Source organism: Erpetoichthys calabaricus, chromosome 12 (assembly GCF_900747795.2).
Source record: "Erpetoichthys calabaricus chromosome 12, fErpCal1.3, whole genome shotgun sequence".
Classification (NCBI taxonomy): domain Eukaryota; kingdom Metazoa; phylum Chordata; class Cladistia; order Polypteriformes; family Polypteridae; genus Erpetoichthys; species Erpetoichthys calabaricus.
The window spans coordinates 151,321,084-151,334,927 of NC_041405.2; the positions used below are offsets into that span (position 1 = coordinate 151,321,084).

A 13,844-nucleotide genomic window follows, 5' to 3' on the forward strand; every position below is an offset into this window, starting at 1 on the left:
CCATAGACAGACACTTGTCCCATTATTAAAGTGTATGATACAGGGGTCATAAAAGCGAAGTTAATGTTTGTGGTGCACCGTCTGTTGGAGAGCAGAGACACAGCAACCAAACAGGCACAGACACTTGTCCTGTTATTAAGGTGGTTGTCACAGAATTTGTAAAAGCAGTGCTAATGTTGGTGATGTGCCATCTGTTGAAGAGTAGAGACATAGCAATCGGATAGCCAGGTAGACACACACACACACACACACAGACACTTGTCCTTTGATTAAGGTTGATGGTACAGAATACGCAAAAACATTACTAATATTTGTGATGCGCCACATGTTGGAGAGCAAAGACCTAGCAACCAGACAGACAGACACTTGTCCTTTAATTAAGGTGGACACCCAGGGTACCTGGACAGGTTCAAAATAATATTGATGTATTACACTGGTCAAGATTGTTTGCTTTTTTATTTTGGAATTGTTAAAGTCATCTACGTATGCATTCATTCATTTCATGAACTTAAAATAAAACAATGAAGTTTAGTAAACACAACAAAATATATTTGAGTAGGATGTAATTTATTTATTTAGGTGTTAAACTAATGTGTGGTGAGTGTCACTGGTGCAAAAATGACTGCTGTCACATCACCCAGCAGATGGATGCTATGCACTGGTGGCGGTTGAAGTGGCTCCCCACTCAGTAAGCGCTTTGAGAAGAGAGAAAAGTGGAATATAAAGAATTATTATTATTAATATAACCCAGGTACATACTGTAAATACACAGGTATTGTAGAAAAGCTGCTATACGGTTATTAGTTTTGTGTGTCCGTACACTCGTCCAGCCATCCAGTTAATCCCATTTAGGGGTACGTGGGGCCAAAGTCAGGAGCCAAGCCCCCCAACATCCCCACCCTTGGTGTGGCAGGCTATTGCAGGCTTAGAGAACAAAATGAAAGATGACTCAACATATCAATGCACTTTTGCTTTACTCAGTGACTGTTAATCGTGCAGGCAGACGGGACAGAACATTTTCTTTAAATTCTTTTCTTTTCTGTTAACAGAGCAGCTGGAAGCAAACAGCACTGCAAAATGGGCAGTGCTGTCAGAGCAGCCCGTGCGCCAGGATTGACGGTAAGACAGTCATATTAAACTGTTTGATTATTTCTGTTGGTCTTTTATTTGTTATTATGTTTATTTGTTATTTCTGGACATTTCAGTACTACGCTCTTAGAATTAAAAGTGCCACAGTGGTTCTTGAGGCCAATGCCGGTGGGACGCGATGGCTGCAGGTTTTCAGTCCAACCAGACTCCTAATTCGATGACTGACCTCACCGATAATGAATTTTGGCATTGAATTGCATGGCCTGTCAAAGCTTTCATTCATTCAAGACAAACTTTAATTAGGGTGGTAGAATTTCCCTTTCTGGGAATATCATCCATTTACAGGTACATTTATTGGCTTAGCGGAGCGTTTCTCAACCTTTAAGTATTTGCGACCCGAGTTTTAATCGCGCTGTAACAATTCGTCTCGAGCGCTAACATGAGACGATTGCTACCACTAATCTGCCCTAGGTGACGGCAGATGATAAAAGGATAGGCCAATATCACACCCAAAAAATTTCCCGTATACCCTTTATTCTACTCAAAACAGTTCCTTAATACCAATACATTTATAGCCCACAAAAACTATAGTCAATATCTATACTCACATTACATCAAATAAACAACAAAAAGAAATACAATCCCTTACACATGCACCCCGCCACCCTGAAATAACCCTTATATTGCAGCGCCACACACATATACATATATATACACAACAACAATATTCATTCCCCCAGTTCCCCTTCCAGAGATGATAAATAGCTCCACAGATTGTCCACTGTTCTGCCCCGCAACTGCCGGCAGGCAGACGAGGAGTCCTGAAAACTGCGGACTATACGCACAATCACCTCTTCGTCATAAAAGACATGCAGTCAATCTTGCGCCATGATAAAATATAGTAAGTCCTTTGAAATAGCTCACCAGAGTCCATAGGAAATAGCGGAACGTTCGATTCCCCAATCAAAAGAAGACCTTCCACCTTCTGACAGGACTGTAGGAGCTCCTAGACTTCTTACATGGCCAGTGCAGTAGCTGATCGGTATTTTAATTATCCGATGCTCTTCTTGGGACAATTTAGGATCGCCAATGCACCTAACCTGCATGTCTTTGGACTGTGGGAGGAAACCCACGCAGACACGGGGAGAACATGTAAACTCCATGCAGGGAGGACCCGGGAAGCGAACCCAGGTCTCCTAACTGCGAGGCAGCAGCTCTACCCACTGCAGCCACTGTGCCACCCCCATTTCCAAAATTAAGCTTCCAAAAATGTATTCAGAATTAATTCAAATTACACAATGTGTCCGGGTGCAGGAATCACAGGTCACAAAAAATAAAAGTTGGGATGCCAGCCGGGTGGCATCGTGAACATGTCCAACAGAAATAACGCCTCTTGGCATCTAGGCTTCTCACCCTCAGGCCTTAACTAAACAAAAGGGGTTTAACCGCAGGTTCAGGGTCTGGAGGGTCGCTCTGCCCGCAAAAGACGCTTCCTTTCAGGCAGCCGGGCTTCTTATATCAAAAAAAAAAAATCAAATCAAAATTTATTTATAAAGCACAATTGTAAAACACCATAAGTGTAAAACCAACGTGATAGATAGATAGATAGATAGATAGATAGATAGATAGATAGATAGATAGATAGATAGATAGATAGATAGATAGATAGATGTGAAAGGAAACTATATAATAGATAGATAGATAGATAGATAGATAGATAGATAGATAGATAGATAGATAGATAGATAGATAGATAGATAGATAGATAGATAGATAGATAGATGTGAAAGGAAACTATATAATAGATAGATAGATAGATAGATAGATAGATAGATAGATAGATAGATAGATAGATAGATAGATAGATAGATAGATAGATAGATAGATAGATAGATATGAAAGGCACTATATAATAGATAGATAGATAGATAGATAGATAGATAGATAGATAGATAGATAGATAGATAGATAGATAGAAACTTTATTAATCCCAAGGGGAAATTCACATGCTATACAATAAAATCAAAAATAAAATATCAATAGTAAATCAGTAACACAAAGTACAAAAATTACACAAATACTAAAACAAATAAGTTAAAAGAACCGATTAGAAGAAAAAAATGAATACGTTATTAATAAAATTGATACCAGAGTTACTCATATACAGTTAAAAGCAATTGAAAACAAGTGTGTTTTAAGTGCCCTCACTGGATGGATTTTTCTTGGTGCTGCGGGGAGAGAAGGAGAAGAGAATGTTAGTGACCGCACCAAATTTTTGGATTCCTCAAAGTAGGCTGCACCTTCTGTTGATATAAGAGTCAAACTGTGGTAACCCTTTTGATTGAGAATGCCAGTCACTCTGTGCCAAGAACCCCAGACCACCACACTTCCTCCTCCATGTCTGACACTTGGTGTCACACACTGAGGATCCATCCTGTCACCAACTCGATGGCGTACAAACACCCGAAGATATTTCAAATTTGAATTCATCGGTCTATTAAAACTTTCTTCCAATCTGCAGTCACCCACAGCTGGTATTTCAAGACCCCATTTTGTCCTTTAAGGATTAGCTTTCATCCTGCCACTCACCCTGTCAGACCTGCACCCCTAAGTCTCCACTTCACAGTACAAACCCCCGACCTGCACTGTTAAGCTGTGCGTGAAGTTGTTGTGCTGTGAGGCGCCTGTGATCAGGCAAGCTGGTGACCCTCAGAAACCTGTTGTCTGATTGGCTGGTGACTTTGGCTCTGCCAGATCTCGTCCTATCAGAGATTTTTCCAGTTTCCAGTTGCCTTTGGATTGTGTAGGACACCACAGGACTCGCTGACACTTTAGATTATTTTTTGCAGTTTCTGTAAATGAAAGGCCTACTGTCGTGCTTGAAAGTTTGTGAACCCTTTAGAATTTTCTATATTTCTGCATAAATATGACCTAAAACATCAACAGATTGTCACTCAAGTCCTAAAAGTAGATAAAGAGAAACCAGTTAAACAAATGAGACAAAAATATTATACTTGGTCATTTATTTATTAAGGAAAATGATTGAATATTACATATTTGTGATTGGAAAAAGTATGTGAACCTTTGCTTTCAGTATGTGGTGTGACCCCCTTTGCAGCAATAACTGCAACTAAACGTTTCCAGTAACAGTTGATCAGTCCTGCACACCGGCTTGGAGGAATTTGAGCCCATTCCTCCGTACAGAACAGCTTCAACTCTTGGATGTTGGTGGGTTTCCTCACATTAACTGCTCGCTTCAGGTCCTTCCACAACATTTCGATTGGATTAAGGTCAGGACTTTGACTTGGCCATTCCAAAACATTAACTTTATTCTTCTGTAACCATTTTTTGGTAGAACGACTTGTGTACTTAGGGTCGTTGTCTTGCTGCATGGCCCACCTTCTCTTGAGATTCAGTTTATGGACAGATGTCCTGACATTTTCCTTTAGAGTTCTCTGATATAATTCAGAATTCATTGTTCCATCAATGAAGGCAAGCTGTCCTGGCCCAGATGCAGCAAAACAGGCCCAAACCATGATACTACCACCACCATGTTTCACAGATGGGATAAGGTTCTTATGCTGGAATGCAGTGTTTTCCTTTCTCCAAACATAACGCTTTTCATTTAAACCAAAAAGTCCTATTTTGGTCTCATTCGTCCACAAAACATTCTTCCAAAATAGCCTTCTGGTTTGTCCACGTGATCTTTAGCAAACTGCAGACGAGCAGCAATGTTTTCTTGGAGAGCAGTGGCTTTCTTTTTTCAAACCTGTCATGCACACCATTGTTGTTCATAGTTCTCCTGATGGTGGACTCATGAACATGAACATTAGCCAATGTGAGAGAGGCTTTCAGTTGCTTAGAAGTTACCCTGGGGTCCTTGGTGACCTTGCTGACTATTACACGCCTTGCTCTTGGAGTGATCTTTGTTGGTCAACCACTCCTGGGGAGGGTAACAATGGTCTTGAATTTCCTCCATTTGTACACAATCTGTCTGACTGTGGATTGGTGGAGTCCAAACTTTTTAGAGATGGTTTTGTAACCTTTTCCAGCCTGATGAGCATCAACAACACTTTTTCTGAGGTCCTCAGAAATCTCCTTTGTTTGTGCCATGATACACTTCCACAAACGTGTTGTGAAGAGCAGACTTTGATAGATCCTGTTCTTTAAATAACACAGGGTGCTCACTCACACCTGATTGATTGAAAACACCGGACTCGAATCTCACCTTCAAACTAACTGCTAATCCTAGAGCTTCACATACTATTGCCACTCACAAATATGTAATATTCGATCATTTTCCTCAATAAATAAATGACCAAGTATAATATTTTTAACTCATTTGTTTAACTGGTTTCTCTTTGTCTACTTTTAGGACTTGAGTGACAATCTGATGACGTTTTAGGTCATATTTATGCAGAAATATTGAAAATTCTAAAGGGTTCACAAACTTTCAAGCACAACTGTACACTTGTAAGGGTAATAATTCTCTGTCTCATGCCATTTTCTTGCTATTATCACTGGAATATTGACCGCTAGTGTAACTTTGTCATTGGCCCATTGTTATAATATTGAACTGGTTTCTCACTTCTGTCATCTTCTGCAATTATGTTTTCATACAGCTGAAAAAAAGGTCTGCATAAGGGACAAGGACCAACTGACTATCAGACATCAGACGCTGGAAATCAACTTCACCACAACTATTGGGCAACTTTTTAGAGAACTCCGAGGTGTAAAAGATGAAAGGGACAGCCTCCGCATGCTGGAAATTAAGACAAGACAAGAGAAGCAAAACATACAAACAGAACTGGAGGATTTCAAGGAACAATGCAGGACCACCTATGAGTCCAGTCTGAAGGGCATCACCGATATCACCTCCAAGTTCAATGAGCAGATTAACAAGGCGCTCCCCAACACCGCGTCCTTCTCTCTGTCCTGCGAGAATCAACATCAACAGATGGAAAGGATCCGAGCCAACTGCTCCCTCTTAAAAAGTGACATCGAGAGCAAGTATCAGAGTTTCGTCGACTCGATCAGCCGCCGGTTATCCGACATCCAGTCTCAGAACAGCAATCTGAAAATACAGACGGAGCAAAATAAGCAACGCCTAGAGCTGTGTAGCAGGAACCGGACCGAAACGATCAAAGATTACGAAGGGAGGTTGCGACGTCTGCAGGACAAGCATGACACCGAATCCTTGAGAATCATAAGGGAGATCCAGGATATGAGACTTGAAAAAGATCGGCTTCTGGGCACAATAGCAGGGCTGGAGAGTCAGGTGAAGAATCTAACCAGCTCGGTGAAACCCTTCAATCCTGCCTACCCAAGAGTAAGTGCTGCATTTATTTATTTATTTATTTTAACAGCTTATTGTCAAGTGGTAGAAAAAAAATCGGGCTGAAAAGAAATTCCATCCATCCATCCATTTTCCAACCCGCTGAATCCGAACACAGGGTCACGGGGGTCTGCTGGAGCCAATCCCAGCCAACACAGGGCACAAGGCAGGAACCAATCCTGGGCAGGGTGCCAACCTACCGCAGTGAAAAGAAATTTCAGGGCACAAACTGGGGTTGTGTTGTTTAATTCCATTAGCAAAAATAACAAAACACAGTGACGTTGCAAAAAAGTTAAAACAGGGCTGAGGCCTGCTTTTAACTCAAAGCTGCTGTTCGGTATGGCAGGTTTCGTCTTTTCCTTTGAAATCACGTTTCATTGCGTATTTCAAGGATGCGTGAGTCACATTTTGATTTTCATCCATCCATCCAGTTTCGAAACCCAGTTATTCTAAATCTGTAAGGGAGCAGGGATTGCGTGATTTCTAAGTGATGGTCTCAGTCATGTCGGCTCCAGTTCATGGCATGGCTCGTGGATGTCTAAATCATCTTGTGAGTCAGTTATCGTCATAAAAAAAAGGACCAATAATGATATTTAAGTGACTGAAAATGTTGTATTTTTAAGTTTGTCTACGTATTTTAATTGTGGCAAAATAGGTACTTTCTATTTTAAGAAGTTAGAAAATGTAAGCACGGCGTAATATTTGGGTGCGGCTTAGTTAACTGATTTGAAAGTTGGAGCGTTTTCTTTTATTTACAGGTTTGCTTCATCAGAGAGACAGACATCACACTTTTGGTTTTTAAATATTTTGTCACATGTGGTATGCGTGACGTGTGATGGAGATTTGCTCAGACCGCCACACTGCTGTTTGTAAAGGGCAGGTAGAAGCCACAGCCATGCGCACCGCCATTTCAGTCACTGTAGTGCCAAGTATGCTGTGGAAGAAACACGCCGCTCAAAGAAGGCCCTCGGAGACCTCGGGATGTGCAGACAGAATGGTACTCTTTTATTAGATAGATAGATAGATAGATAGATAGATAGATAGATAGATAGATAGATAGATACTTTATTAATCCCAATGGGAAATTCACATGTTACAAAAAGTACAGAACTGTCTCACTCCACTTCTTATCAAGAGATTACCTCACTCAGACTGTTGCCTTGGTCCTGCTTCAAATTAATTCCACCAATATCTGCCAGCCTAACGAGCGTAGCACTCTATCTTATCTGTCATGCCCACTTGACAGGCCCGCTCCCCACCCTGCACCCGCCCAGTTCTTGCCACCATTATCTCTAGTCCTCCACACATGTTCACCACCTAGAAATGGGGGAGGGGGGGGGGGGGGGGGAGGGGGGGGGGGGTTTGCTTGGGGTCTTGCCTGTCGGCCTCACTCTACATACCTGACCTTGACTCATGAAATATTTGTGGTTTCCAGCTTGCTAAGAAAAATAAAAAAATATTCTGGCACAAGCCCTTTTTGTGATTTAACCCTTGCTATACTAACGTGCACTATGATATTATGCTTATTTTCATATAACTTTAAGAATACAGGTGCTGGTCGTAAAATTAGAATATCATGACAAAGTTGATTTATTTCAGTATTTCCATTCAAAAAGTGAAACTTGTGTATTAGATTCATTCATTACACACAGACTGATGTATTTGAAATGTTTATTTCTTTTAATGTTGATGATTATAACTGACAACTAATGAAAGTCCCAAATTCAGTATCTTGGAAAATTAGAATATCAATTAAGACCAATGCAAAAAAAGGATTTTTAGAAATGTTGGCCAACTGAAAGGTATGAGCATGAAAAGTATGAGCAGGTACAGCACTCAATATTTAGTTGGGGCTCCTTTGGCCTGGATTACTGCAGCAATGCGGCGTGGCATGGAGTCGATCAGTCTGTGGCACTGCTCAGGTGTTATGAGAGCCCATGTTGCTCTGATTTTGGCCTTCAGCTCTTCTGAATTGTTGGGTCTGGCGTATTGCATCTTCCTCTTCACAATACCCCATAGGGTCAGGCAAGTTTGCTGGCCAATCAAGAACAGGGATACCATGGTCCTTAAACCAGGTACTGGTAGCTTTGGCACTGTGTGCAGGTGCCAGGTCCTGTTGGAAAATGAAATCTGCATCTCCATAAAGTTCGTCAGCAGCAGGAAGCATGAAGTGCTCTAAAACTTCCTGGTAGACGGCTGCATTGACCTTGGACCTCAGAAAACACAATGGACCAACACCAGCAGATGACATGGCACCCCAAACCATCACTGACTGTGGAAACTTTACACTGGACCTCACGCAATGTGGATTCTGTGCCTCTCCTCTCTTCCTCCAGACTCTGGGACCTTGATTTCCAAAGGAAATGCAAAATTTACTTTCATCAGAGAACATAACTTTGGACCACTCAGCAGCAGTCCAAAGGTGAGACGCTTCTGACGCTGTCTCTTGTTCAAGAGTGGCTTGACACAAGGAATGCGACAGCTGAAACCCATGTCTTGTATACATCTGTGTGTGGTGGTTCTTGAAGCACTGACTCCAGCTGCAGTCCACTCTTTGTGAATCTCCCCCACATTTTTCAATGGGTTTTGTTTCACAATCCTCTCCAGGGTGCGGTTATCCCTATTGCTTGTCCACTTTTTCTACCACATCTTGTCCTTCCCTTCGCCTCTCTATTAATGTGCTTGGACACGGAGCTCTGTGAACAGCCAGCCTCTTTAGCAATGACCTTTTGTGTCTTGCCCTCCTTGTGCAAGGTGTCAATGGTCGTCTTTTGGACAACTGTCAAGTCAGCAGTCTTCCCCATGATTGTGTAGCCTACAGAACTAGACTGAGAGACCATTTAAAGGCTTTGGAGTTAATTAGCTGATTAGAGTGTGGCACCAGGTGTCTTCAATATTGAACCTTTTCACAATATTCTAATTTTCCAAGATACTGAATTTGGGACTTTCATTAGTTGTCAGTTATAATCATCAACATTAAAAGAAATAAACATTTGATTAAACATCAGTCTGTGTGTAATGAATGAATCTAATATACAAGTTTCACTTTTTGAATGGAATTACTGAAATAAATCAACTTTGTCATGATAATCTATGACCAGCACCTGTATACTTTTCTAGAAGTACTGACGATCTGTTTGCCGACATCTTTCAGGCATGCAAAAGAGGAAAGTTTTGAATACAACATATTCAAGTTGAAACAACCTCATTCAAGCTAAATCTGAACAAATCCATAACTGAAACTGTGAAGAGAATCTCTGTATATGTTTAAAGAATTGACAACGTTTAAATGAAAGTTGCTTTGGCCAGGACAGATAATAATATTTGTTGATCCATCCATCCTCTAAACCTGCTGCTACAGGGCAGGTGGGCAAGCAGTGGGTTCAGGCAGGGATAACCCATGGACAGTGTGGTAGAAAAGGATTGGCTGAAGACTAAAATAAGTACAAAATTATTTCATGAGGCATGCGAGATGTTTTCATTCGGCCTTGTTTTAGGTTTCGTTATTAAAGAATGCAAGAGAATTTAAGTGTTTTGTGTCAGAGACAAATTTAATTATGTGAAAAATTGTCTCAATGCTGACAAGACGCATCATCCATAATATTAGCTAGCATTCTGGTACCAGCGGCAGGGGCACCTATAAAAATGTCAAACCTGCAAAGTTGCAAAGAGAATTCCATCTAGTGTAGCAACAGTGAAGGGTCCTTAAAAGTGTAGAGAGCCACCTAAAAGAGCTGCGTAAAGAGCCAAAAGATCCATTGTGGCACTCAATGCCAACTACTACATTGGTGTCAAACCTATCATCCAACTTAGCAAAGTTCCTAGTGCCTCATGGATGCTGATGGAGCTTTGGGATCATGGAGCTGGGAAAAAGTGTGTCAGATTGAGTTGCCACTGACCGCAGGTGAGCCGTAACTGCGCAGGCAGAGGACAAGCAAGATCAGTCTCAAACCTGAGATCTGGATCTGGGACAGTTGTTTGTGGAATCAGTTTATTGAAGGAAAACAGCCAAGAGACGGGTACGGCTGAAGCTCCAGACAAGGAGGTCTGTCTGCTCACTTACAATCAGCAGATCACTGCATGCTGGACTGCACTGCATAACAGTGCCATCTGACGACACAGCGCCCAACATGCCAGCTGCGCCACCTAACAGCAAGGCATTCAAGAGCACAGCTGATGTGCCCTCTTTACCAGCTGCCTAACAGAAGCAGGAGAGAACACAAGCCTGATGTTTCAACAAATTTCTCCTTGATTGACTTCACTGCTCCACTGTTTAAAATTACCATTCGAACAATTCAGACATATTAATAATAATAATAATAATACATTTTATTTATATAGTGCCTTTCCCATGCTGACCGCTGACTTTCATTTATGGGGATTTGCAGACATTTCAGGTCACACAACACTTATTCTACACAGTCCCCCCATTTCAGGGCCCCATAATGTTTGGGACAATTGACGTCACAGGTGTTTGTGATTCCTCAGGTGGGTTTCATGGCTCCATAAGATACCTCGTCCTGCTTCTACCCTTTGGAGTCTGCAGTTGCCACTGATCAACATGAGAACAAGAGCTGTGCCAATGACAGTCATAGAAGCCATAATGAGGCTGACATACAAAAATAAAACCATTGGAGACATCAGTTAGACAATAGGATGACCAAAATCAACAGTCTGGAATATCATGAAGAAGAAAGAACGCTCTGGTGGGCTCAGTAATCACAAAGGGACTGGTAGGCCAAGGTAGACCTCCACTGCTGATGTCTGAAGAATCCTCACTGTGGTCAAGAAAAAGCAACAAACGCCTGTCTGTCAGATCAGAAACAGTCTTCAGGGGGCTGATGTAGACATGTCAGAGACGACTATCAGCAGAAGACTTCATGAACAGAAAAACAGAGGACACACTGCAAGATGCAAACCACCAAAACAGGATGACCAGATTACAGTTTGTGAAAAAGGACTAAAAAGAGCCTTAGAATTCTGGATAAAGGTCTTATGGACAGATGAGACAAGAATGAACCTCATCAGAGTGATGACAAGAGCAAAGTGTGGAGACGACAAGGAACTGCACAGGATCCAAAGCAGACTACCTCACCTGTTAAACATGGCTGTACTGGAGGGTGTTATGACTTGGGCATGTATGGCTGCCACAGGTCCTGGCACACTTCTCTTCATTGATGATGAAACTGCTGACAGTACAATGAATTATGAGGTGTGGAGAAACATCTGATCTGCTCAAGTCCCAGTAGATGCCTCCAAGCTCAGGACGACGCTTCATCCTACAACAAGATGATGAGCCAAACAGACTGCTGAGGCAACACAGGAGTTTATCAAAGCTAAAAAATGGGAAACTTTAAGGGGCAAGCCAGTCACCAGATTTCAATCTAACTGAGCAGGCCTTCCATATGCTGAAGAGAAAACCTAAGGAGACAAGCCCTTCCGAAATAAGCAGGAGCTGAAGATGTCTGCATTGGAGGCCTGGCAGAACATCACGAGAGAAGAATCGCAGACTTCAAGCAGTCATTGCATGTGAGGGATAAGTGACAAAATCCTAAATATGACAGCGTTAATAGACCTGCCATTGCTGTGTGTAAACATTATGGTGTCCTGAAATGGGAGGACCGTGCTGGAAAAGTGTTGTGTGACTAAAATGTCTGCAAATCCCCTTAAATGAAAGTCTACAATGTGCACTTTAATCACAAAGTCTGAATTGTATGATTTGTAATTAGAACATTAGAACTATCGAGACGAGAACAGGCCATTCAGCCCAACAAAGCTCGCCAGTCCTATCCACTTATTTCTTCTAAAATAACATCAAGTCGAGTTTTGAAAGTCCCTAAAGTCTTACTGTCTACCACACTACTTGGTCGCTTATTCCAAGTGTCTATCGTTCTTTGTGTAAATAAAAACCTCCTAATATTTCTGCAAAATTTACCCTTAACAAGTTTCCAACTGTGTCCCCATATTCTCGATGACCTCATTTTAATGTCACCATCTTGATCCACTGGACTAATTCCCTTTATAATTTTAAACATTTCAGTCAGGTCTCCTCTTCATCTTCTTAATCTTAAACTGTAAAGGCTCAGATCTTTTAATCTTTCCTCATAACTCATCCCCTGTAGCCCAGGACTCAGCCCTGTTGTTCTTCTCTGGACCTTTTCTAGTGCTGTTATGTCCTTTTTGTAGCCTGGAGACCCAAACTGCACACAGGACTCCAGATGAGGCCTCACCAGTGTGTTATAAAGCCTGAGCAGAACCTCCTGTGACTTGTACTCCACACATCAAGGCGCTATATAACCTGACATGCTGTTAGACTTCTTAATGGCTTCTGAACACTGACTGGCAGTTGATAGCTTAGAGTCCACTACAGCTACTAAATCCTTCTCATTACACATTCTCTCGATTTGACCTTCCATTGTGTATCCTGCCCTCACATTTTTACTTTGTACGTGTAATTCTTTACATTTACTGACATGAAATGGTTGAAAGTCTCAGCTTCTTCAATCTTTCCCTATAACTCATCCCCTGTAGTCCTGGACTCAGCCCTGTTGCTCTTCTCTGGACCTTTCCTAGTGCTGCTGTGTCCTTTTTGTAGCCTGGAGACCAAAACTGCACACAAGACTCCAGATGAGGCCTCACCAGTGTGTTATAAAGCTTGAGCAGAACCTCCTGGGACTTGTAATAACCTTCTTGATAACCTCTTGGGACTTGTAATAACAGTAATAATAATGTTAAAGTATGGAGCAGAGGGGGGTACTTCAAGGAAAAATATGTCAATGTCCCAAACATTATGGTGGGCAATAATAATACATTTATTTATATAGTGCCTTTCCCATGCTCAAGGTACTTACAGAATATAAGAAAGAACGGCAGGGTATACAGTATATAGCGTTGTACAAACCAGATAAATAAATAAAGAAGATTACGATAGTGAATTCAGAGAAAAAGCCTAACAGACAACATAATTGATGGTCTCGCACACACACAGACAGGTTACAGGGCACTATATCATATATTATAGAAGAAATAAAAAAAAATACGGCGGCACGGTGGTGCAGTGGGTAAGCGCTGCTGCCTCGCAGTTAGGAGACCTGTGGTTCACTTCCCGGGTCCTCCCTGCGTGGAGTTTGCATGTTCTCCCCGTGTCTGCGTGGGTTTCCACTGGGTGCTCCGGTTACCTCCCACAGTCCAAAGACATGCAGGTTAGGTGCATTGGCGATTCTAAATTGTCCCTAATGTGTGTGCTTGGTATGTGTGTGTGTGTGTGTGCATGCCCTGTGGTGGGATGGCGCCCTGCCTGGGGTTTGTTTCCTGCCTTGCGCCCTGTGTTGGCTGGGATTGGCTCCAGCAGACCCCCGTGACCCTGTAGTTAGGATATAGCGGGTTGGATAATGGATGGATAGATGGATGTACAGTATAT

General features: G+C 41.9%; 1 protein-coding gene across 1 annotated transcript in view; it reads left to right on the forward strand.

The window, feature by feature from the left end:
- Nucleotides 1–13,844, forward strand: part of plvapb (plasmalemma vesicle associated protein b) — a 54,349-nt gene that overhangs the window by 15,956 nt on the left and 24,549 nt on the right. Inside the window, exons 2-3 of the mRNA XM_028816568.2 lie at nucleotides 1,050–1,119; nucleotides 5,712–6,418. Coding sequence (XP_028672401.1) covers nucleotides 1,050–1,119; nucleotides 5,712–6,418 — 777 coding nt within the window. The remainder of the gene's footprint in view (nucleotides 1–1,049; nucleotides 1,120–5,711; nucleotides 6,419–13,844) is intronic.